Here is a 26,981-nt window from a genome sequence, read left to right as displayed (position 1 = left end):
TATCATGAATAGATGCACTTTTATCATGGATAGATGCACTTTGATGGACTTCCAAAAAAATATACCCATTCACTCCCATTATAAAGCTTGGAAGAGCCAGGACATTTTTTTATATAACTGATTGTATTCGTCTGAAAGAAGAATGTCATATACACCTAGGATGACTTCAGGGTGAGTAAATCATGGGCTAATTTTCATTTTCAGGTGAACTATCCTTTTAAAGCAGACGCGGCTCAGACGCTCACCTTGCCGGTACTGTGAGCACACGAGTGGCAGGTCTGTGTGGTGGCTGATCTGCTGATAGAGACGGAGGGATTCCTTCAGCGTTCGCTCCTTCTCCTGCTTGTTCTGGATCTGTCTGGAGCTCTGGAGAAGCTCGTTGGCCTGTGAGGAGGGACAGAGATTTGATTTCAACCTTATTCTCAACCGGTTACAGTTTATAAAACAGAGACCTTTAGTTGCATACTGACACATTAAAACAAGTTATGCTTGAAAAATCATATTAACGTTAAGTATTTTTAACTTCAAAAGTAAAAAAACAATTGTTCATGGAATTGTTAAAGCGGCATGGCAAGGAACCAAAGTGGAATTAAGATCATATTGAGAATATTTAATTAAATAAATAAAAATAACAAAACAAATAATCAAATGATTATATAATAAAACATATATATAGATAAACAAAAAAACTTAAAGTAAATAAAACCAAAAACTAATTTGAAAAAAAAAAAATCTATAAAATAGACGAATGAAAATGTAATAAATATTAAAAATGCACTAAAAAACTAAAATAAATAAATAAAACTAAGTCAATAAATAACAAATACATAAAAATAAGCTAAATAAATGTGCACTAAAAACTAAAACACCAAAATTAAAAAAATATATAAAACTGTTTATGATTCCTTTTCCACAAATGTAAAAAAAAATTAACTAAAATATAAAATGATATAATACTGCAAAAAATTTATAAAATAAACTGAATAAAAAAACATCTAATAAATAAAAACAAAATTACACAGATAGACAAACAAACCCCAAAAATAACTCATGTAAATAAATATAAAACAAAAATAAATACTCTAAATAAATAAAACCAACTAAAATAAATAAAATTAAAAACACAAAACAAAAAAAATACATAAAACTAAATAACTTAAAAAGAAAAAGAAAATAGGCTAAATAATAAATGCATACACTAAAAAAAAACTAAATACATTTTATAAAGCAGTGTGTTTGATTCCTTTCCCACAAAAGTTTAAAAAAGTAAAAATAAAATGAAAAATTGGAATAAAGTAAATAAAAAAAAATCAAATAAATAAAAAACATAAAAATACAGATAGACAATCAAACCCCCCAAAATAACTAAAGTAAAAAAATATATTTAAAGCCACACCGCGGAACTTTTGCGGGCGCTAGGGGCGCTAGACCTGTAACTTTCACGTCTAGCGCCCCTAGAGGCCACAAGCGCCGCAGCACTGTCGCAAAAGTCTGCTCCATGAGTATATCAGAGCCTATGGTCACGTGATGGCCGTAAAGCGATACGTTCTCCAGGTCACATGACCTGGCCAACGACGGTCCGTCTTCTCCAAACTTACATAGGCGGTATTTCAAGAGGGCAGCCCCGCTCGGAGCATTAATAGTGTCAAACGCTGTATATTGGCCTGAGGAATCATTTAAAATAACTTGTATGCGTCAACTCTTTAGGTCACAAAGTCCACGGTGTGGCTTTAAAACAAATGGTACCTTGGAGCAGGTGCTGTCATCACTGCTGTACAGCAGAGGGCAGATGTCCCTCAGGTGAACGCTGACCGTGTCTACACACGCGCTGTCTTTGATGTACACGTTAATGAGTGCGGTGATGAGAGCACCGCTCAGCTCACGTCCAGAAACAACCACGTCCTTAAAACTCACAGCCTTCATCTGATCCTGGAACTCCTGGTAGTGGAAGAAAACCAGCGAGGGAAATTATAGGAACGTTTGTGCATCAAGTCTCAATATAGGGCTGCATGATATATATATATTATTTTTTTTTAAATCAAAATATCACAATATGGCTGTGATTTAATGAAATTAACATGTGCGCTACCAGTTAAATGAACAGTGCCGTGCTTCATTCTGAAACGAGGAGTGCATGTTTTTAGTTGACGGCAACCCGTCAAAATAAAAGCTCAATAGTTTACAGCATGTAAAGAATGTTTAGACTCTTTAAAACACGTTCAAGAGTTTTACAAGACAGTCTGTTATTGTAGGAACATTGACGTTACATTTTCACACCCCTAAACATGACGCTGAACTGTGATTGGCTGCTTTACATTTATGTTAGTTGGCTTCTGGGCGGTCCTTGGCCAATGAAAGACATTTAATAATAAATCACAATAAAATCATTATTATTTTATAGTCATATTGAATTGGTCAAAAACACTGAACACTATGAAAACTTTCCGAATAGAGCTCTTCAAATCCTCTTTTCATATCGTAGAAAAAACAAAAAAAAAGTGTTTTACATTATCACACTGCCCTATTTCATTATGAGTTTGACACTCAGGCTGTTTATATTCAGGACAGCACGAGAGCGATGGGTCGTACCTTGGGCATCTCAGAGATGATGAGGCTGAACTGATGATCGCACAGAAGCTTCCAGAGCGCCAGCGTCTGACAGGAGCGATGAATCAACTGCTGCATGGCCTGAAGAGACGCTTTCTCGTGCGCTTGAGCCTCCGCTGAGGAACAAACATGTCAACTCACCGTCATTTATACAGCGCTTTTAACAATATAGATTGTTTCAAAGCAGCTTTACACTAGCTGCGTTTCCATTACCCTTCAAATTGCGAATTGAAAATACGAAAGTTTTTACGCTCGAAAAGGTGGTTTTTCAGGCAATTCGAAAAAGAAATATTCCGCAAAACTGCAATGGAAACGCATTTTTGTGCATTTACAGGTCACTTGACGTAGATGAGGCGGTGTGTTTAGACAGGATACGAGACAGAGTTTTATTAAATTCATAAAAAACTAAAGAATTACAGGAATACTGGATTCCAAACCTCAAATAAATGCCACAATCAAGAGCTCGAAGCAGAAATGAGTGAGAAACACCCAGAAACACCTCATATGTGCCACTCACAAGTATAAGGGTCTTTCCTCACCATTAATGATTGGATAACACATATATGTCTCCTTCCATTAATAATAATGGCTAGTGCAGTGGCTGGGATATAGTACATAAACCTAGCAACATCCGTCGCATAACATCGGTTAATGCAAACGCCGTCATTTCGCAATAGTTTTTTGTCGACATTTAGAAAAAAAATCAGAGAAAGTTTTGCGCAAATCTGTAATGGAAGTTTGGAATTACTTAGATGAAAATGATCTTACTAAATGATATTACAAAACTGAATTACTTTTAATCAAATTAATTAATGAATCATAATTCATAATTTGATTCATAGTTATCATAATATCACCACCACAACAGGCCATTACAGATTTGCGCAAAACTTTTGCGATTTTTTGTAAATGTCGATAAAAAACTACTGCGAAATGACGGCGTTTCCATTAACCGATGTTATGTGACCAAAAACCATTTCTTTGAGGTTTAGAATCATTCCTGTAATACTTTTGTCTTTTATGTGTTTAATAAAGAACTCATTCTCGTCTTCCGTCCAAACACACCGCGTCACGTGACTGTAAATGTGCAAAAGCTGTTTCCATTGCAGTTTTGCGAAATATTCCTTTTTCGAACTGCCTGAAAAAGCACCTCATGTGAGCGTAAAAACATATTTTGCGATAAATGGGAGATTTTTCGAAGTTGACGTGTTTCCATTGGCCGTTTTTTCAATTCGCAATTTTAATTTGCACAATTTGAAGGGTAACGGAATGAGAAATCACATGAAATCCAAACACAGTCGAACCTTATCTGATAGCAAAAATAATTTTTAGACATATGCTTCCTTTAAGTTTCGTCGAGGGAGACAGGTTTAAGAACAGAAAACGCAAAGTGCTGTTAGTCGTAAGCTTGTTCAAAAATGGTGACAAAAACTTAAAAACACACAAAAAAAAACGTCTTTCTCGTTAAACGTCATTTAAATATTAGAATATTTGATTTTTATGAGCCCAAATTTTCAAATACAATATTTTTGAAAAATGCCTATCCCAAACACAAACACACACACACTGAAACTCACTGTGGTACTTCCGCTGAAGCTCCTGCTGTACTTGTTGGGAGCTGGAACCATCCGGTCGCATGAATCCCAGAAGTCTTTGCTGTAGGTTTGCTGGCGAGCTGAAACTGAGGAGGTCGAGTCACTTAGAAAACCAAATTGCTACAAGAAACATGCATTACTTTAACATTAGAAGGAGGTGATGGGGACCTACTTGGCCACGCCCAGAGAAGTCGGACTGAACTGGGAGTTTTTGTCCAGAAATTCCTTCAAACCCTGAAGCTCCATGAGGACGAGCTCCAGATCGGATGAACTGGCTGTGCTCTCCATCTAAAGATCAAATGACATTATCAATGAACCACACAAAGAGGAGATTTCACACCAAAGACACGTCAGCCTGAGCCTAGTCTCAGATATGGCTGAACGTCTGATAAATATGGCACACAAAATCATTTAGGAAAATTTGAAGTTGAATATCGCGTTTACATCTGTGACAATAAGCGCTTCCCGGGATCAACTAAACGCTGAGTTTTCAAAAGCATGTAAAGAATGTTTAGACTCTTTAAAATACATCCAAGAGTTTTACAAGACAGTCTGGTATTGTAGGAACATTGACGTTACATTTTCACGCCCCTAAACATGACGCTGAACTGTGATTGGCTGCGTTACATTTATGTTAGCTGGCTTCTGGGTGGTCCTTGGCCAATGAAAGACATTACGACGTCAAACTAAAGGTCTGGCTACGCGAAACTAACCTGAACCTAAACACCAAAAATTATTGACAGGCAGAGAACTTTTCTGATTGGCTAAAAAGTTGCTGGAAGTGATGCACTACAAAAACTCGAAACGCAAGCGGAGCGGGAAAGTAAAAATAGTCCAAAATCTGTCGTTACTCACAATACACAAAAATAAAACAAATAGTTTTTTTTTGTAAAAATTATCCAATATCTGTCATTGCTCACAATAATAATAAAAAAATAAAAAAATAATTAATTAAAAAAATAAAGGATTTGTATAAAAAGGCTCCAAAATATGTCATTAATCACAAACAAAATCAATAAAAACTAAATACATAAATAAAAGCAAAAAAGCATTAATTTCTCTAAAATCAGTCATTAGCCACAATAAACAATAAATAAAAACAAAAAGCATTTTTGTAAAATTGCTCCAAAATCTGTCATTACTAACAAAAGGAAAATAATTAATTAATAGACAAATTAATAAAACGCACAAACACATTTTACAAAAATGTAAATCTGTTTCAAACTCACAATACACAAAAATAAAAAGCATTTTTGTAAAAAGATTTATCCAATATCTGTCATAGCTCACAATAAAAAAATTAACAAAATTAAAATAAATGAATGAAACAAAAGCATTTTAAAAAAATTTTAATAAAATAAAAAACTAAATGCATAAATAAAAGCAATAAAGCATTGAAATTTCTCTAAAATCTGTAATTACCCACAATAAACAAAAAGCACTGCTCCAAAATCTGTCATTAGTAACAATTAAAAAAATATATTGAAAAATGTATAAAACACAAATGACACATTTTACAAAAAATGTAAAAATACTCTAAAATGTCTCATTACTCACAAAAGTCATAGTCTGACTCCCTTTGTTAATGATGGTCTCCATCGAAAGACTCCCGTCCCAGATGTTCCTGTTTCAAAGCATCAATATAAAGCAAATCTTTATTAAAGAATCAGTCAAAACACACAGTTATGAGCTTTCGTAATGTCAAGGCAAGCATGTATTAAGCGTAACGCTGACTGACCCCAGTATACGTGTGAAGTAAATACAGATGCCGTTGTGTTTTCCAGAGAAGATGACCTCAGGTCCAGACGACACAGCTGTGAGACCGGCACCGCTGGGGATCATGGGAGTAACCGGGATGTAAGGGGTCGACATGGTTGGCGGGAACATGCCTGATGAGTCAAACACATGTTTTAAAGGTGCAGTGTGTAATCTTTAGCGGCATCTAGTGGTGAGGTTGCGAATTGCACCCAACAGAAGTTACGGTGGCCGACAGGAAGTGATGTCGTCGTCTGAGACGGCAGAGAGTAGCCAGTTAAGAAATTAGGTTTCTTTACAAGGATAAATTAAGAAATTAGGTTTACTTAATTATTCAATAAAACGATGTTACTGCGAATATTATTGTAACTTGTTCATCATTGTGTCAGTGTTTTATTCGCTGACTTTAGCTAGCGCTTCTTTACACGAAGAACAACATAGTGACGAAACGCATTAGGGCCACCGTAGAAACATGTCGATGTAAGGCGACCCGAGGTGTGTTTAGAGAGAAATGCTCATTCTAAGAATGTAAGTAAGGTCTTTATACACCACTGAACACATAGTTATGTATATGATATTGCATTTCTGTCAACAGATCCTCCTAAATATTACACACTGCACTTTTAAAAACAATATTCAGCAGGAAGTAACAAGATGGGACGCATTCATCAGGATTATTCGACTGTGATATTATTGTATTAAATTATTTAGAATAACATACAAAACAATAAGACAAAGACAACAACAAGATGCATTATGGGCCTGGAATAGAGACAGACACACACACAACTGATTTCTTTACTTGTGTAGAATGACTGCATTAAAGAGGACCTATTATGCTTTATTTCATGTTCATCTGTCTCCAGTTCTTCTCTATATCAGTGTTTCTGAACTCCCTGAAACGCCTCCATTGTAGTCTTGAGTTTCTTCCGGGAACGAACACGTCACAATATTCCTCATTATAATAATTCATGCGCAGAATAAAGGGGCGGGGCCTGGTTGAGTTAGTTAGTAAACTGGTGGTTATGGTAAGGGGCGGGACATTTCGAAGCGCTCAACCAATCCCAACACACTGCTCCAGCCGACCAATCAGAGCATAGAGTGCTTTTCAGAAGGAGGGGCTTCACAGAGACAGGAACTAAACAGAGCGTTACTGACAGACTGGGAAGAGAGGAGCCGCAATAATGGAGAATATGAGGAAAATAATCAACATTCAAACAGGAAAACCTGTTCTAGTAGAGCACAAAAAACTAAATAGGTCCTCTTTAACATCAGATATACCAGTACACACAGATTAGAGAAGTGCCCACGGGTCTGAGGGGTAGTTTTATACCTGGGGCAGGTGTGGCAAGAAAACTGGGGTTTGGTAGGGGGCTGCCGACAGGCATGGGGGATCCTACAATCACAGCAGACTACAGATTAGACATTAGTCAACACTGACAGCTTCTAGTGTGATTTGACAGGGTTAATGGTTACAACTAGATTTGTGTGGCAGGTTGAAATGTTCCTCACCTGGTACGGGGGAGCTGAAGAGCGGGCCGACGTTACTGGGAGCAGAAATGGCAGATGGGAAACGCATCTGAGCCTCTCCACCGTACCTGCATCACATCAAATCACCAAATCAAGTATTTCCATGATGATTTTGTTGGCCGTAGAGTTGTCAAAAAGTACAGACTTCGGTACCAAGTCGGTACTGAAATAAAAAAATGTGACTCTTTGAGCGCTGTTGAGTGGAATCGTAAACTCCTTTGATTGGCCATTGTGTTCACGAGCTCATCGGATATGTCTGTGATTGGCTACAATGATCAGCGCTTCAAAAACATGTTGTAAATATACATCAATGACGCTCTTCAGACGGGAGTGTTTGAAAGCAGGACACTTTCAAACGCTCCCGTGCGTTGATCCTTGTAGCCAATCACAGACATATCCGATGAGCGCATGACCAATCAGAGGTGTTTACGACTCCGCTCAAGTGTTCAAAGCGTCACAATTTTAAAATGTAAGTACCGACTTGGTACCGAAGTACGTACTTTTTGAAAACTCTAGTTGGCCGTATATTCACAATTCGTGCATTTGCAATGGTTTTAAAGTAAAATTGTTTTAGCCATTGAATGAACTGGTAAAATTTACCATATTTTCCAGAAAATAAGTTGGACACTGTCAAAATTACACTGAGAAATTAACACAGAGAAGTCGCATCTGTGTATAAGTCACATTTATTAAACTAAACCAATTTATTGAAAAGCGAAACTGACTAGTGCAGTGTGGGAAATGCGTTATACAAATAAACTTGGCTTCACGTATCTCTCATTGGCGTGAATCTGCATGTTTTGCGTGCTTGACGTTAATTTAATTATACAAGTCGCTTTGGAATAAGTCTCAGCACATTTTAGATAAAAAAAAAAGAAAAAAAAAAGACTTATATTCTGGAAAATATGGTAAACACTGATTGACTCGCTGTGGATAAAAGCATCAGCCAAAATGCATAAATTGAAATGTAATACAAATTTCCAAACGAGTGTGTCAGAGCATTTCAGTCAATCATGAGTAATGATGCTGAAAATTCAGCTTTGATCACAGGAATAAATTACACTTTACTAGATATTCACATAGAAAACAGCTGATTTACAGCTGTAATAATATTTCACTGTTGTTACAGTATTTTTGATCAAATAAATGCAGCCTTGGTGAGCAGAAGAGACAGTAGTGTGTGTGTTTAGTAATTATAGTACTGTTTCTATACTGGTGCAAATAAAATGATTAGATATTCACTTGATTTTTTATTTTTACAATTTTTTTATATTTGTCTACTATGACTGTTCAAATAAAATGGTTCGTCTGATTTAAAAAACAGATAAATCATATCTGACCTGAAGAACGCTCGAGTGGCCCACACAGACACTTCTCTATCACTCGCTGCAGTGGAACAGGCTAAGATCAGCGCCGTGGCACACGCCTGCTCCTCCTGTGAACCGAGATCAATGTTTATTAGGGGTGTAACGATACACTCATGTCACGATTCGATACATATCACGATACTGAACTCACGATACGGTATTATTGCGACACTCCAAGACATATGATTCAAGTTTAACAAAAAAAATTACCATTGATTAAAATGCTAAATTTGATATTACATTGTGTGTGTAAATGAATAGGATGGACTTGATGCTGGAAACCCAAAGCACAGGACAATAGAGACACCAGAATAACAATATTCATGATTCTGAAGCTGAAAACAGAATTATTTTAGACAAATATATTTAAAATAATTTAGGCCACATTTTACTGGTAGCATCAGACATTTGGCATCATCAGGACACACAAATACTCCCCATTGCATTATTATACATTATATTCAACATTATATATAGTAGTTTCATGTAGTACTAGTACTGACACTAAAACTTTCTCATACAGTAATTTTTTTTTTTTTTTTTACTATACACAATAAATATGTGACCCTGGACCACAAAACCAGTCACATAGGTAAAAATGTTTAAATTGAGATTTATACATCACATGACAATATTTGGCCGAGATACAACTATTTGAACATCTGGAATCTGAGGATGCAAAAAAAAAAAAAAAATGGAGAAAATCACCTTTAAAGTTCTACATTTATGTTGGCGATTGTGCTGCATTCACTCACAAAAATAAATGTTTTATATATTTACTAGGGATGCACCGATCCACATTTTTCCACTTCCGATCCGATCCCGATACCTGAATTTGGATATCGGCCGATACCGATACTATTCCGATACCAGAGCTGTGTTTGCTTTAATATTATTATTATTTTTCATTTTTGTTTATATTATATGATGCTGAAATAAACTTCTCTCAACAGGCAAGTATGATATGTACGTATGTATGCATGCATGTCCCAAAAGGCAACTTGAGGTAAGTATAAGTTCAGAAAAGGAATTCAGAAAAACAGGAAATCCTGTTAACAGGAAAAATCCCATTCTGAAAACAAATAACGTTATGCAACTGTAAGGGTTTCAAATTGATTGTCATGTCAATATTTATTACATTCTCAAAATGTCAAATACTTGAGTCTTGAAATATAAGAAAAGTGCAAGTGTAAACATCTTACACACACACTATCTGAAGGGTGATCCTCGCTCCGATGCGGTAACTCGGTGAATGCTCGATCAACATCAGCATCTTGCAAACAGACAAGCGGATTTTGCCTCATCTTACGCGCGTCAATTTTTATCTGGACGCGCAAATGGATTCAAAATATTCAAGTAGGGATGGGGCCGATCCGATCCAGCATCGGTATCGGGACCCGATACCAGCGTAATTCACGTATCGGATTTTCCCGATCCAACCTGCGGAGATTTCCGATATCCATGAGTCATGTCTGCGCTAGCTTTAACGACTCCAAAAGTGATTCCCGCCGGCGAGTCTGCTAGCTGGCTGCAAACTGTGGAATGGATTTCCTGAACGGAGGCGCGGCTCAATGAGACACAGAGTTATGAGACACGCCCCCGCTCAGGAATCCATTCCGCAGTTTGCGGCAAGCCAACAACGTCCGCTGTGTGGAAATACTTCACACAGACTGAAAACACCGCAGAGCAAGACAGCAAAATGCAATGTTTGCAAAGGTGTAATTCAGAGTCCTTTGAAGCTCCCTCGCGTCATACAACACAACGAACGCAATCAAACATTTAAAAAAGCACCAGGTTACTGTGCGTTCACACCAAACGCGAATAGCGCGTCAAATTCGCGTCTACCGCGTCTAGTTGGACGTTTGAATATTTTGAATCCATTCGCGCGTCCAGAGAAAAATTTACGTGCGTAAAAAGCAAAAGTTTGAAGCGAAATCGACGCGCGTCTGAGGCAAAATCCGCTTTTCTGTTTGCACGATGCTGATGTTTATCGAGCATTTACTGCATCGGAGCGAGGATCACCCTTCAGATAGTGTGTGTGTAAGATTTTTACACTTGCACTTGACTTTTCTTATATTTCAAGATGCAAGTATTTGACATTTTGGGAATGTAATAAATATTGACATGACAATCAATTTGAAACCCCAGTTGCATATTTGTTTTCAGAATGGGATTTTTCCTGTTAACAGGATTTCCTGTTTTTCTGACTTCCTTTTCTGACCTTATAACTTACTTACCTCAAGTTGCCTTTTGGGACATACATGCATGCATACATAGGCTACGTACATAACATATCATTACTTGCCTGTTGAGAGAAGTTTATTTCAGCATCATATAAAATAAACAATAATGATAATAATAATATTAAAGCAAACACAGCTCTGGTATCGGAATAGTATCGGTATCGGCCGATATCCAAATTCGGGTATCGGGATCGGATCGGAAGTGAAAAAATGTGGATCGGTGCATCCCTATATTCAAGCGTCCAACTAGACGCGGTAGACGAGAATTTGACGCGCTATTCGCGTTTGGTGTGAACGCACAGTAACGTGATGCTTTTTTAAATGTTTGATTGCGTTCGTTGTGTTGTACGACACGAGGGAGCTTCAAAGAGCTCTGAATTACGGCGTTGCAAACATTGCATTTTGCTGTCTTGCTCTGCGTCTGCGGTGTTTCCAGTGTGAAGTATTTCCACACAGCAGATGTTGTTGGCTAGCCGCAAACTGCAGAATGGATTTCCTGAGCGGGGGCGTGTCTCATAACTCTGTGTCTCATTGAGCCGCGCCTCCGTTCAGGAAATCCATTCCGCAGTTTGCAGCCAGCTAGCAGACTCGCCGCCGGGAATCACTTTTGGAGTCATTTCAGCAGACAACGTTAAAGCGCAGACATGACTCATGGATATCGGATATCTCCGCAGGTTGGATCGGGAAAATCCGATACGTGAATTATGCTGGTATCGGTCCCGATACCGATACTGGATCGGATCGGCCCCATCCCTAATATTTACAGTAGGAAATTTACTAAATATCTTCATGGAACATGATCTTTACTTAATATCCTAATGATTTTTGGCATAAAAGAAAAATCGATAATTTTGACCCATATTGTTGGCTATTGCCACAAATATACCCGTGCGACTTATATTGACACATATTGTCACTATCCATGATACATATTGTTGCATTTTTGTATTGCGATATATTGAGACACGATATACTGTTACACCCCTAATACTAATTGGCAAATGCATTGTTACGATATTAACCGAATAAGCATGAGGACACGTACCCTGTGCAGCTTAAAGAACCTCTCGATCTCCTCGCTCTCGCCTCCAGCGCTGCTCACCAGTAGATGGCGCAACTGATCCACCGGCCTCAGCTTGTGGAAGATGTGACTCCCCTGCAGACGGCGAAGGTAACAGTAAGAGAAGAAGAGCGTGAAGAATATCACACAGTGTCATCAACGGGAAGATAAAGCACACCTGAGCGGACAAGAGAACAAATTTTTGCGGCGGGATGTTGTGTTGCTGAACGACTAAAGGAGAATCAGTGACCGGAATGAAATCTTTATTCAGAGGAGTGAGGATTCTGGGTGATTTCGTTTCCTCGATTGAACACAGAGCCCATGAGTGACCGTCCACATTCACGATCATCTGAAGAAAAAGATAAAAAACAAGAGTGCCATCTTAAAAAACAGACAAACAATGAAGAAACCACCAGACGGTTGCATGTAGATATACATATAAGACATTTGATTCATAGTGTTATAACATATTGCACATGTATTTCTATTTACATCGTTTTTGTTTGTTTGTTTGTGTTGCTGTTTTTATTTTAAACTATACAACGCCACAATTCTCAACGCTGTAGAGATTGTTAAACAGGGTATCTCTGCATGGCGTTTAAAATCACATTTAAGGATTTTTAAGAGCTTTTATTTTTTATAACCTGCACAAATAAAATTAATACCGTATTCAGCGAGATCTGTGGAAACATTCAAACCATAAAATGACAATCTAAACATCTTTGCAGTTCAAATCATACAGATTTTGACAAGAAAAAAAAAGTTTTATAAAATGATACAACTAACATTTCAGTTTTCAAACCATTTTTGAAGAAAAGGGATGTCAAAATTATAAAGGATTATATTTATATTAATTTTATATGGTTTAATATTCACATTAAGCCATTTCATGATGCTGTTTTTCTGTCTCCAAATGTAAGACCTCTTGAAATGATATTTAAGAATTTAGGGCATTTAAGATAGGGATGCATGATATATATCGGCCACCATATCGGTATCGGCCGATATATGTTCATTTTTAAAGTTATCGGCCCGATAAGAAAATATGGCCGATATATTAAAGCTGATAAATAATGTATTATTTCCTTCAGCTGAGACTCTTCAGATGTGCACTGTTCAACATGATGGTTATGATTTGCTTGAAATATGATTAGAATCACTTCAAAAAAGGAAAATGCAGTTCAGTGCAACATGTCTGTCATATCTGTCATGAGAACATCATAATTGTGTGTTTGGGACATGGATTTTAATGGTGAGACTTGTTTGTGTAATCAATCCCTCAAAAATGATTAAAAAAATTGGATTTAGATTTATCGGCCAATATATCGGTTATCGGCTTTCAAATATAAAGAATTATCGGTTATCGGCCAAACTTTTCATATCGATGCATCCATAACTTAAGACTTTTTACGGCCTTAAATTTGCTACAAGTTAATTTAAGACTTTAAGGACTTGTGCTTAAATACAGAAAAAGAAACCGATAGGCAGCAAGTGGCTTCATCTCTGACCTGAGCTTCCATGAGGGGCTTTTTAAAGGGAAACGAATCGTGGTTGATGCACCACAGAACATCGCTGTCTTCTGTCTCAGACGAGGCCATCAGCAAAACACCTTTACTGTACAGGGCCTTGTGTACTTTAGCTGGTTTCTGGAGTGTGGAGGACGCAGAGAATCCGGGCGGCAGACGCACATGAACCAGTGAAAGGATGCTGGGTCGGGCCTGGATGTGTTTGGCGTTTGGTGGAGCAAAAGGGATGCTGCTGAAGTAAAGACGCACACCTGCACAACACACACAAATACAGCTACTGTCAAACCAACATTTATTCAGACGCCTTCAACATTTCTCACATTATCACAGTTTATTCGCTATAGTTTAGAAAATGGTAATAAAATATGAGCAGAACTCAGTTGATATTTGACTGGTTTTGTCCGTCCTTCTGTTAGACTGTCTCACACATGAATTATGTTGAATATCTGTCAGCTGTTAAATTTAACTACACAATTAGATAATACCAGTTTAGCTCAACCAATCACCAAGCAATGCTTCATTTTGTTCAGTCTGTGTGTAAAAAGAGCATTAGCAATTAAAGAAAAAACACTTCAGCAAAACATGTTCAGGTCAAAGTGTCTGAATCATTTTTGCTCCCAAATTTTGTATACATTTTACTAGTAGTCACTGTATGAAGAATATTAGTGTATAATGTGTCACAGTTTACTTTATTTTGCTCTCCTCACTTACATAAATGAACTAAACTGTCTTGAACACACTAATTAAACCTGGTGTCTGAATAATTTTAGGTTTGACTGTATATTATATACAGACCGATGCTTCATTAGTCATATTGATAAATGAAGTGTTCATACCAGCATGAGTGACGGCCAACAGCTGACAGTCTGATGACTCGGAGCGATCGATCACTGCGATCTGAACGATGGGTTTGAACACGGAGCGATCAATCGTCCTGCAAAAAAGATGTAGACACACATTATCAATTTAATTCAATTAAAATGTATTAAACAATAATTATCAATTTATTAATAATACAATTATATTTAATTTTAATATAAAATAATGTTATTAACAATTACTCACTGACCAATATTAGTATTTTGTAATATATTTGAATTCTGATTAAAGATAATGATACAGCTATTGATAAGATTTAGGCAACACTTCACAATAAAGGTTTCATTAGTTAACATTACTTAACTACATTAGTTAACAAGATTAACTAAGAATTAACTAAGAATGAACAATACGTCTACAGCATTTATTAATCTTAGTTAATGTTAATTTCAACATTTACTAATACATTATTTACATATTAATACAAATAAATAATGTAACAAATGTATTGCTCATTGTTAGTTCATGTTAATTAATACATTAACTAATGTTAATAAATGAGACCTTATTGTAAAGTGTTACCAAGATTATTTTTTTTAATTAAATAATGTTATTAATAATTAATGTTATTATGTAATTATCATCATCATTATTGAAAGCTTTACATTTTTTAAATGAATTTTAAATGTATTAAAGAGCATGATCAATTTATTATGAATATTAAAACAATGTTATTAATAAATTATTATTAATATAATTTAATGTAATTCGGAAAAACTAGGAGTGCACAATATACTGGATGATTAATTGATATAATAACATTATAATACTATTAATAATTTCAATAACTATTATAAAATAAAAAATAAATGTTCTACATTTGACAAAAACCTAGTTACTATATTGATCCTTTGATTATTTTATATATATATATATATATATATATATATATATATATATATATATAAAAATAAAAAAATAAAAATAAATACAATTATTCAAAATGTAATCATTCAAATTGTAAACTCATATTGGTTATCATTATCTATTCATCAGTTATAAATAGATTCATAGATTCATCAAATGAATCCATTCATCTATTCATGTTTCTATAAGCAGGTGAATCTCTACCTGGCGATGTTTCCAGCCGCTGAGACGATAGAGCTCTGAGACATGGCAGCGACTCGACTCATTCCCTGCCCATCAACACCGAGATCATACACCTGACAGACACCAGAACACATCAGAACGACACTCATAACCATGAACACCACACAACACGATTCATTATCGAAGCACACACCTGCAGAACACCCTTCTCCGAGCGCGTGTACAAAATGTTACGGGAATTGTCAACAGCAATTTGGACGACAGGATCTGCAACAAACAACAAGATTCAAATGAGAAACATGAGATCAAAGCACAAACCATTAGGGCTGTCAAAATGGCTGAAAAGCTCAATTCGAATTTCCTTCTTAAATATTAGCAAAATTCGAATTATTTTCTAATTTTAAAGGCAATACTTAAAGGTGCTCTAAGTGATGTTGGGTGACGTCACTTCTTGTTGACGTTCAAAATATTGACAAACAAAACGGAGGCTAGCTCGACCCTCCCTCCTCCTCATCCGCGCACTAACCCCCCAACCCCAAATCCTTCTTGTCGGTTATTGGCTGGAACAGTTTGTTATGTTTCCTGGTCCAGGCTGGCCCAGTTTGTTTTTCTTGCCGTTTGTGGAGCCTGGGGTGTCTACAGAGACCGCTTTTTTTACAGTGTGTTCAGGGGACAGGCAGCTAGCGGACAGTGAGGAGATATTTGCTGGATGTGACAAAAAAAGTTTTGGCCTAAAAAACGCGTGACATCGCTTATAGCACCTTTAAAGCAACACTAAAGAACTTTTCCTCTTCGGTCCCCCTACAGGTTGGAAGTCGAATTACGACATTACCGCTGTCGTAAATAATTTCGCCCGCCCGCAGCCTACTGTCGCACGCACGCTCGCTGCTTATCCAGCACCGGCTGTGGAATGAACGATGTCCACAGACAAGGTAGAGTATGTTGCATGATTTCATGAAAGTATGATGTATTGCGACATCAGAAACAAAGAAAAAAACGAAATAATGACTATTTATCTGTTTAGCTTGACGTAAAGCAAGTCAAATTTGTAGTTTTCCTTATGTCTCATTCGAACTACAGAAACGCTACCCGATCTGGCAAACTTGCATAGTGCGGCTATAGCAGATATAGGGCTGCAAAGTGCCGTTCACCCTGTTACGACTTGATGAACCACTGAAACGATTTTGGAAACATTATTTTAAGGAAAAAAATGTTCCTTAGTGTTGCTTTAATGTTAAGGGAAAAAAGTGCTGTATTGTCTCCTATGCCCACAAGATGGCGCAAGCGAACGCAATTAGCAAATTTAAACTAAATCAAGCATTGCATCTCTTATTGAAATGAAATGTCGGTGGGCGGGCTTAACATAATGACGGCAGAGTTGCGATGGTTCCACGTGAATTCCCTGCTACTTGAAAACAAAGAAGAGCTTCCGCTACTGGCGAACAGCGGTCTTTCCAATCGGCTTTGGCCGCGACTCTGGAAGACTCGGAGTTGAGCTTTTCTTTGAGAAAAGAACGGCACTGAAGTAATTCTTAAAAAAAGGAAGATGTGTTCGGAGTTTTGCCGACCGGATACGGCGAAAGTTTAATCTATCAACTAGCTCCGCTGGTGGGAAAACGCTCTGGTTGGTTGTAGCGCTATCCTATTGAATGACAAGCGTTTATCCCGCCCCTCAGATTGAGCCCTGCCAATGGTGTGTTCCCAGACCTAACATCTTGATGTGGGTCTGGCTTGTCAGGCTACAGTTTCGCTAAATTCGACGAATATTCGAAATTCGAATTTTAATTTGACAGCCCTACAAACCCTCCAGTTTTGATCTTCTGAATGGCGTTCTCACCGTCCTCAGAGAAGGAGAACTGCAGTAGTGAGGGTATGAGGAAGGACAGGCTGCTCTTGGAGTGGTTGATCTTCCTGCAGCGCTGACTGAACCAGCCCGCCTCGGCCTGATACGCGATCTCGTACAGGCAGCCGTCTTTACCCGCCATGAAGATGCGGCCCACGTCCGTGGAGGTGATGGCCAGCAGGTACGTGTTATCCGTGGGGATGGAATATAGAGGATCCGGCAAAAGCTGCATCGCTCCTGACATGCTGTCGTTCAAACCTCCTGGAATATAAACACAGATGGGGCCGAGAGTAAATTTGAAAGCTTTATATTGCAGTATGTAAATACAGTCAAACCTAAAATTATTCAGACACCAGATTTCATTTTTGGTATTTTTTTGTTATGTGTTCATTTATGTAAGTGAGGAGAGCACAATAAAGTAAACTGTGACATAATTATTATACCCAAATATTCTTCATACAGTGACTACCAGTAAAATTAATAAAAAATTTGGGAGCAAAAATTCTTCAGACACTTTGACCTGATCATGTTTTGCCTTTAATTGCTAATGCTCTTTTTACACACAGACTGAACAAAATGAAGCATTGCTTGGTGATTGGTTGAGCTAAACTGGTATTATCTAATTGTGTAGTTAAATTTAACAGCTGACAGATATTCAACATAATTCATGTGTGAGACAGTCTAACAGAAGGACGGACAAAACCAGTCAAATATCAACTGAGTTCTTGTCAGATTTTATTCCCATTTTCTAAACTATAGCGAATAAACTGTGATAATGTGAGAAATGTTGAAGGCGTCTGAATAAATTTAGTTTCGACTGTATATCCTCCTAGCACAGCACTGAAGTTATTGACACATTACAGTGATAAAGTGATATCGCGGAATCCAGTCATAAAAACGGAATTTAATGCATTACGCAGAATTTCACAGAATTTGTCAAATTGATGAATAAGTAAAAAGCAGGTCATTACACTTTAAATCAGGAAGTGTATGTGAAATGACAGTGACTATTAAAAAACAAAGCATTTTTAAATATGAATCCTGCATGGTCTGCATGTCTCTGTGTGAATGAATGCCGCAGACGTGCGGTTTCATTTAACACATAATTTGATAATTTCATTTAATTTGAGAAACACACAGAAATTTAAAGGTCTTCACAGCAACCTGTCAAAACTTGAAATTTTGACAAATATATTACTGTTGTACAGTAGAATTTAGCTACGTCTCAATATAATAATAACACTTAACACTAATAATAGTAATAAATTATTAGCTATTAATTTTAACACTTTTTTTTATAAATAAAAGTTTGTTTAACTTCATATGATTAAAAGATTAAGAATTAAATTCATGTTTTATGCCTACATTTTATTGCCAGAAAAATGTATAAAAAACACAGAATGAAATAAAAAAATTTATTAATAAATTGTTGTTTTTAGTAATTCAATTGATTAGACATGATTTTGATCATTCAAATTTAATAAAAACATTAAAATGGAATCCAGAAAACTTAAAACAGAGAAAACAGAAATTAGTAAAAAAAAAAAAAATTAAAAAAAACGCTTTTTGATTACTAACATTTTATTTAACCATTAAAATGGAGTCCAAAAAAATTACATTAAAAAAAAAAATAAAAAAAAATTTGGGGAAAAAATAAAACAGATTTCATAGGGCCCTATTAAAGTGACAGCATTCCTGCCGCCATCTGTCATTAATATTCACTTGTGCTTTTAACTCAATTACTCAGCAGCTTTTAATAAGAAACAATTTATATTTAATTCATACAGTGAAGACTATGCAGCGTTTTAGTTTTACATTTGATCATTACATTTCTGTAGTATTTCTTAGTACATGTTAAATAAAACTGAAAAATGTATTTGTCCTATTGTTTGTAATTTACTTTCTTTGTTCAATATCGTGATCTATATCGTTAAATTAAGATTTTGGTCATAATCCTAGTGAAAACATGCAAATGTTGAACAAATCCAAACACGACACTCACCCGTCTGGACTTTTGGGAAGCTCAAGCCCAGGATCACAACATCCACCGGTGTGGCCAACACTAACAGGAAGTGGATGTGAGGCTGAAAAATACCTGTAACAACAATATTTATAATATAAACACAAATCAGTGGTAAATAAATAAATAAATGTCCAGAAGGGAATCAATCCACAATATTCTCAACTACTTCTGAAAGTGAGCACTAAATAGTGTGCAACAAACAAACCTACTAACCTGGCTTTGGTTTGACCAGTCCAACTGACAGTATAGTTTCACTGAGGCCGTCAAAATACGCCACATCACTCCTGAACAAGACAAATCCCAATGAACATCATGCATCTGAAATATCTAACTGATATCCGACCTGTCGATACTCACCCATCCTCATAATTCCACATAAAAATGTCATTATCGATAGTGAGCCACGCCCTGGAGATTTCAGGGAAAACTCCCATCATGCAGTTGCACTGCATATCTGTTCAGGGTCAATTAAGGCATCGCAAACAACTTAAAAGTCGGCATGAAACAAAAGTTGCGCTAGTGTTTCCTTCCCTGATGTGACGTATATCCGAGTGAAGCGCTTCTGGAACAAGAACAAATGTGGGCGGGGCTTGATTGTGTCCGTGGGGAATTGATTGGATGGTTGTGGTTTGCTATTGGTGGATCTCATGTGAGTGACAGGTTGCCCCGCCCACATCATCAGAGAAGAGATGCTGCAAGAGGAAGTTATTCTGAGTCATGATTACCAGGAACATGATTTTAAAGTGCCCCTATTATGTTTTTTTCAAATATTCACTTTCATGCAGTGTGTAATATAGCTTTCTGTGAATGCAAACTTTCTGCAAAGATGTAAAGTCAAAAGTTGTCCTATGTTGTCCGCCTGCGAACTTGACCGGCATTTTATTGGTAAAATCAATGTCATCGTTACGGTCTTTACTCTGTGTACAAGCGCTGAGCTTTAGGAAGCCTCCGGAGCTGAAGTTCAAATATGGTAATGGCCGTTTGGCTTCCGACGGCCGGTGTAAGCGGTAGACCAATCACAACAGACTGAGCTGTCTGGCCAATCAGAGCAGAGTAGCTCGCGGAAAGGAGGGATTTAGAGAGATTGATTCATCCGAGGAGTCGTTTGAGAATCATTGAACAATGTGGTTGTGTTCGATGTATATTATGAGAAAATGAAAGTGTTTTTTGACTTTTGATGCATGTAAACCTGTTGAAGGAGACTCCAAAAACTACATAAGGAGCCTTTAAAGGGATAGGTCGGTGAACTTTCCCTTTAAGACAGCACAATAGGTCCACTTTAAAACAATAATGATATGTGCGGAAATGATAAATACTTTTACTTGTAGTTGTACAAGACACTTTCTTTGCAGAGATTATCATCATACATAAGCGTTTGGATGGTAGGATACGACCGAACTGCTCCACGAGCTCCGGGGGCAAAGGAACCCTGCGGATGGTGCTGAGCTCGGGAAGACTCGGCACGCTGATCAGGCCCGGTCCCTGCAGAGGGTAATCCATGTCCGACACCCCCGAGAGAGAGGGCATATCTGCCGAACAACAGACACAAGCATGAGTAGTAGTAGAGTTTATTTGTCCCCATAGGGAAAGTAGTTTGCAGCGAGCTCACACAGACATTTAAAGAATCACAGTTGGCATATACAAACTATAAATTAAAAGTGCAGTGTGTAATATTTAGGAGGATCTGTTGACAGAAATGCAATATCATATACACATCTATGTGTTCAGTGGTGTATAAAGACCTTACTTAATGAACCGTTATGTTTTTATTAGCTTAGAATGAGCAGTTTCTCTCTACACACACCGCGGGTCGCCTTACATCGACATGTTTCTACGGTGGCCCTGAACGGACAAACGCGTTTCGTCACTATGTTGTTCGTCGTGTAAAGAAGCTAAAGCTAAAGTCAGCGAATAAAACACTGACACAATGATGAACAAGTTACAATAATATTCGCAATAACATATCGTTTTACTGAATAATTAAGTAAACCTAATTTCTTAATTTATCTTTGTAAAGAAACCTCATTGCTTAACTGGCCACTCTCTGCCGTCTCAGACGACGACATCACTTCCTGTCGGCCACCGTAACTTCTGTTGGGTGCAATTCACAACCTCACCACTAGATGCCGCTAAAGATTACACACTGCACCTTTAAAACAAATAAATCTAATTTAAGATAACCAGACCAGCTGACCATCATTCAACACTAGAAGAAGAATTGAAAAAAATCTAATTGCTTGCGGGATAAAAGATAGTTTGGACCTGTTTTTCATGCATCTGGGAACACAGTCCCGTCGGCCAGATGGCAGTAATTCAAAAGCATAAGATAAAGGATGCTCCGTATCATTCACAATGATATTAGCTTAATTCTGCGCTATATATACTCTCTCTATACTTGTTAACTTAATTCCCAACAAGTCTCAACATGCAGTGCATTAACCAGAGGCAGTTTAACAGGAGGAACAGTGACTCTTACTGTGTGACGGGACATTGAGGAGCTCTGACAGGTCTGGGAAACAGCGATCCTCCTGCAGATGCCTGTCAATCAAGCGGCCCGAGTTTTCCAGAGCCTCCTGAAGAACTGCAGCGGGACCGCTGGAGCCCAGACTGGACGGCATGATCACTGGAGAGACTACACACACCACCTGGAGACACAAGAACATTCACATCAGTGTTATTATACATGCATGTACATACATATCACCATAATACTTATAAAAATATATACATATTTAGTAAAAACATTTATTTATTTTTTATTTAAATAGATTTTTTATTTATTTTAATCAATTTATTTAGTTAGTATAATCTTATTTTATTTATTTGTACACTTTTACACTGCTTTTATTTTTAATTTATCTAAATCAAGTTCATTTATTTTATTCGTTTTCAATCAAATGTTTAATTAATTTATTTTATTTAAATTTTATTTTTCTTAATCAATTTATTTTTACACTGCTTTTCTTATTTTTATTTATCTAAATCAAGATTTAATTTACTTATTTTAATCATTTTTTTTAATCAAAATGTGTTATTTATTTAAATAGTACTGCATTTATTTATTTTAATCAATTTGTTTAGTTATTTAGTTGCACATATATACAAAAACAAGTACGTAGTCTGTATTCCTTCCAAACAGATTTAGATTTAACCCAAAATGAAGAATATGTTCATCTGTGATGCTGCTTATATAATATAGTATGTAAAGTAACGTAAATAATAACCAAAGTAAGTCGTGTCATCATCATATCATTTCTTTATATAGCCCGCTAAATGACCCGTGGCTGTAATAACCAGCCATATCCAAACATAATACACAAACAATGTGCTTTATTCACCTGATCTGAAAGTAAACACGTTCTGATTATTTTAAACTGAACATGAGTAGCTTTAGCCGTACAGCTAATTCAAAATACACAGCGCCCGACAGACTGACGACATTCTCTGAACAGCTTTACTAGAGCTCTGATTAAACATACAAAAACACAATAATCTTACCTCTTACTGAAAACTATATTCATAAAATATCAGCTGTAAGTGAAAGAAGAAAGTGAGTTTGTGAACTTCAATGACTCCCGCCAAGCGCGTGCGGCTGCAGCAGTGAGTGTGAAGCGCGCTGAAACCAAACACACACACAACACTTCTGCATTTCAAAATAAAAGTCACCAGTTTCTCCCGGTTTCTCCTGCCTCTGGAAATGATCTGGACGTATAATTTTACACTTAGGCCTACAAGATGTTAATTATTGTTTAATTATTTAAGTTGTGGTTCATATTTATCTTAAAAAAGGGCAGAAAGCGTGTTCATTTACACATATAAAGTGTGTTATTAAATATTTTTGAAGATAAATAAACTTTCAACAAAAGAAGGTGATTACATTAAAATGATAAAGTATGTCACAATTTTACAGTGACACATAGTTTATTGTAATAATATAATATATAAAATATTATATAATATTTATTGTATAATATAATAAATAAAAATATAGCATATAAAATAAAACCATAATTAATTAATAAATGATAATATAAAATAATATAATAAAACCTTGAGATATCATACAAAAGAAAACCATAAATAATTAATAAATGATAATATAATATAATATAATAATAAAAACTTAAGATACCATACACAATGAAACCATAATTAATTAATAAATGATAATCTAATCTAATATATATAAGCTTGAGATACCATACAAAGTTTTCCTAGTACAAAATCAGTCCAATTTACAAAAATGAATTAATATATGATCATATAATCTAGCATATAAAAAACTTGAGATTAATAAAACCATAGTTACTTAATAAATGATAATATAATAAATATTATGTAATACAATATATAATAATTATATTAATTTTAAAATAAAACATTGAGTCATTATATGAATAAAACTGTAATTAATGAATAATTACAATACAGTGCAATAATACTAGGCTATATAACAATAAAACTTTGTGTCACTATATAAATAAACCTTAATTAAAAAAAATTATAATATAAGTCAAGTCAAGTCACCTTTATTTATATAACGCTTTTTACAGTACAGATTGTTTCAAAGCAGCTTTACAGAGATAATAGGAAAATAATGCAACAATGTTTGTTTCCAGAAGAAAATAGCGTAAGTTCAGTGATGATTCATTTTTGTTGTAAAAAAGTTATTAATTTAGTTCATGTATATATATAGCCTCTCTGGAGAAAACCGTGATGTCATCGTCCAGCGCAGTTCAGTGGTGTCGATGCAGACAGATCAATAATATTGTTGAATATTTAATTAATCCTATAATCATGAAGTAATAAATAAAACATTTATGCGCTTATATTAGCCTAATCACATGTTGTACCTCCCCTTCAATCAATGTTCTCCCACATGTGTGATTAGCGTGTTTCTCCTGATGATACATTAAAGTGGGCGTGGCCACGCCGTTTCTCTGCTCGCGGATTGGCTCTCATGTGACCAATCACAGCAGGTTGTACCGACACCCATCATAAACATCCTCCTAATGTACTAGAGATTATTAGAGTCTTTCTAAACCACAGCATCCCTGCCGAGATCGGATCGAGACAGACAGGTGATGATATCAGTCTTATGATATATATATATATAAGTATCGGTCGCGGTGTCGGTTATTATTGCGGCTCGCCACACCCTGCGCGCGCAGCTCTGACTCACGAGGACACACACTGTCATCCTGCGCACATTCACAGTCACTAACAGCACAGCATCTCAGCACACACCACATCAGACATGGGAGGTAAGAAGACATTCATCCTCATCCTCATCTGTGGAAATGCAGCAGTTAGAGAGCCTGTTTGGATGAGAATCTGTGTGTTTGTTTGCAGAATCAGAGACGCGTCAGAGGCTGCTGCGCAACGTCAAGAAGGAGGTGGGAGATTTTCTGGATCATTGTTTATCATAATGTGCCCTGGATGCCCAAATATAATCATCCTCATGCATCCTGACATTTAAGAGGCAGCTGTAAAGAACCAATTAATACTGTGAAACATTAATATAAAAAATGCGTAAAATATTTAGTTTCTATTACGTTACATCAGTACGTTTTGTTCTACTCACTGTAGGACTGTACTGTTAGATGCAAGTTAGATGTATTCTATTCTTTTTTGAATCAAATTTTAATATAATTATTATAACCTAATTTCATTAATTTAGTCATTTGTTTAGTTTTTTTTCCCATTTAATCTAAATAAAGATAATCATTTTTATTTTTCTATTTTAATTAAATGTTAATTACATTTATTTATTTTATAGCATAATCTTATTTATTTATTTTGTGCATTTTTACACTGCTTTTCCTTTATTTACCTACATCAAGTTTATCTAAATCAAGTTCATCATAATCATATTTATTTATTTTAATCAAATGTTTAATTTATTTGTTTTTTATTTAAATAGAATTGTATTTATTTATTTTATTTTATTTAGTTAGTATAATCTTATTTGTTTTTTCATTTTTATACTAAATCAAGTTTTAATTTATTTATTTATTTGAATAATTTTACTTATTTTAATCAGATGTTTTTTATTCAAATAGATTTTTATTTATTTATTTTAAACAATTTATTTATTTTGTTAGTATTATCTTATTTATTTTTTACATTTTTATACTAAATCAAGTTTTAATTTATTTATTTGAATAATTTGAATTTATTTATTTGAATCATATATGTTATTTATTTAAATATAACTGTATTCATTTATTTCAATCGATTTGTTTATTTATTTAGTTAGTTAAATCTTATTTTTATATATTTATTTTTACATTTTTTCCCATGGACCCCTAGCACTCTTGTGGCCCCCGGACCCCACTTTTAAAACCCTGCTCTAGATGATCAATACAGGCTGTCGATCACTCAATCTGACAGGGAATATAGGTGGTAAATGTGCACTGACACTCACCTGTCTGATCACGATAATGCAGCGTTCATCATCTGCTCATTCAGATAGCACTATTGTATACGGTCTATTTCTTTTTAAAAGAGCATCTAAACAAGGTCATTCTGGTTTGTCCTCTTAGTACCAGAATGAATCACATGTCATCAGCCATTTGCCTTATCTAAGGAGTCCAATATGAAGAAGACGCGTCATATTAATTGATTTCCTTTTTTAAGAAGTATTGTGATTGTATCAGATAATGGCACAGTATTTAAATGGCACATGTCCAAAAAACGTGTGTGTTGCAAATGTCACGTCACATGCTTGTTTCTGCATTATTTATTACAGTACTAAGCAACAACTCATTCATTTTAGTCAATTATATTCACATTTACAGCGCTTACTAAAGGGGTAGCTCACCCAAAAAATTTAATTCTGTCATCATTTACTTCATCTTTCTTTAGCTGAACATAAATTTAAGAATATGGGGAACCAAACAATTTCATTGATTTTCATAGTATGAAAAAAATACTAAGTCATTGGGGTCCATCAACGATTTGGTTCCGCAAATTCTTCAAAATATCATCTTTTGTGTGTCAAAATATCAACTTGAGGGTGAGTAAATGATTACTGAATTTAGATTTTTGGGTGCACTGTCCCTTTAAGAGCGTAAGTCTGCTGTGTTCAATAGAAAGTCAATTAGTGTGGTTTGTCCTCCTTAATGTAATGTTATTGTCCTTTAATGGTACATTGATAGCAGCACATGATAATACTATAATTATAATCAATAAGCTTCCAGTTTTCAAATACGTTAGCCTAATTGATTTCAAGTTTTGTTTCCATCCAGCTCAGAAACAAAAATGTACTGTTGTGGTACAATGATACGATAACATATCAGATGTTAATGATGATATGATTGAAATCACTTCAAAAAGGAAAATCCAGTTCAGTGCAACGTGTGCAGCGCAAGTCTGTCATATTAGCTACAGAAAAATTATAATGAGAACATCATAATTGTGTGTTTGGGACATGGCTTTTAATGGTGAGACTTTTGTTTTTGTAATCAGGCTCTCAAAAATGACATACAAATTTGGATTTAA

At 35.7% G+C, this 26,981-nt stretch overlaps 2 protein-coding genes across 8 annotated transcripts in view; one reads left to right on the top strand and one right to left on the bottom strand.

Annotated features, from left to right (window-relative positions):
• nup155 (nucleoporin 155) overlaps positions 1–23,103 on the bottom strand; it is a 35,822-nt gene extending 12,719 nt beyond the window's left edge. For 5 of the 6 annotated variants that reach the window (XR_014202503.1, XR_014202504.1, XR_014202505.1 and 2 more), the window contains exons 1-23: positions 22,977–23,103; positions 21,955–22,123; positions 20,870–21,007; positions 19,836–19,932; positions 19,692–19,762; positions 19,458–19,550; positions 17,450–17,716; positions 15,806–15,879; positions 15,634–15,725; positions 14,520–14,617; positions 13,666–13,934; positions 12,336–12,506; positions 12,143–12,253; positions 8,828–8,922; positions 7,470–7,555; positions 7,291–7,353; positions 5,941–6,091; positions 5,760–5,826; positions 4,375–4,490; positions 4,185–4,288; positions 2,590–2,723; positions 1,747–1,938; positions 246–384 (exon numbers count right to left, since the gene is read on the bottom strand). Coding sequence is in view for 3 of the 6 variants with exons in the window: in XM_082158609.1 (XP_082014735.1) it covers positions 246–384; positions 1,747–1,938; positions 2,590–2,723; positions 4,185–4,288; positions 4,375–4,490; positions 5,760–5,826; positions 5,941–6,091; positions 7,291–7,353; positions 7,470–7,555; positions 8,828–8,922; positions 12,143–12,253; positions 12,336–12,506; positions 13,666–13,934; positions 14,520–14,617; positions 15,634–15,725; positions 15,806–15,879; positions 17,450–17,716; positions 19,458–19,550; positions 19,692–19,762; positions 19,836–19,932; positions 20,870–21,007; positions 21,955–22,096 (2,770 nt within the window). In the remaining 3 variants the exon portion in view is untranslated. The remainder of the gene's footprint in view (positions 1–245; positions 385–1,746; positions 1,939–2,589; positions 2,724–4,184; positions 4,289–4,374; positions 4,491–5,759; positions 5,827–5,940; positions 6,092–7,290; positions 7,354–7,469; positions 7,556–8,827; positions 8,923–12,142; positions 12,254–12,335; positions 12,507–13,665; positions 13,935–14,519; positions 14,618–15,633; positions 15,726–15,805; positions 15,880–17,449; positions 17,717–19,457; positions 19,551–19,691; positions 19,763–19,835; positions 19,933–20,869; positions 21,008–21,954; positions 22,124–22,976) is intronic. The other variant, XM_082158610.1, reaches the window with a different exon arrangement.
• Positions 23,104–24,483: 1,380 nt separating this feature from the next.
• sgsm1b (small G protein signaling modulator 1b) overlaps positions 24,484–26,981 on the top strand; it is a 38,451-nt gene continuing 35,953 nt past the window's right edge. For both annotated transcript variants that reach the window (XR_014202507.1, XM_082158612.1), the window contains exons 1-2: positions 24,484–24,742; positions 24,831–24,874. Coding sequence is in view for 1 of the 2 variants with exons in the window: in XM_082158612.1 (XP_082014738.1) it covers positions 24,736–24,742; positions 24,831–24,874 (51 nt within the window). In the remaining variant the exon portion in view is untranslated. The remainder of the gene's footprint in view (positions 24,743–24,830; positions 24,875–26,981) is intronic.

The sequence above is a fragment of the Leuciscus leuciscus genome (genome assembly GCF_965113295.1).
Source record: "Leuciscus leuciscus genome assembly, chromosome: 24".
Taxonomy (NCBI): domain Eukaryota; kingdom Metazoa; phylum Chordata; class Actinopteri; order Cypriniformes; family Leuciscidae; genus Leuciscus; species Leuciscus leuciscus.
Note: the sequence above shows the minus strand (reverse complement) of the source record. Positions and strands in the feature narration are given on the sequence as shown.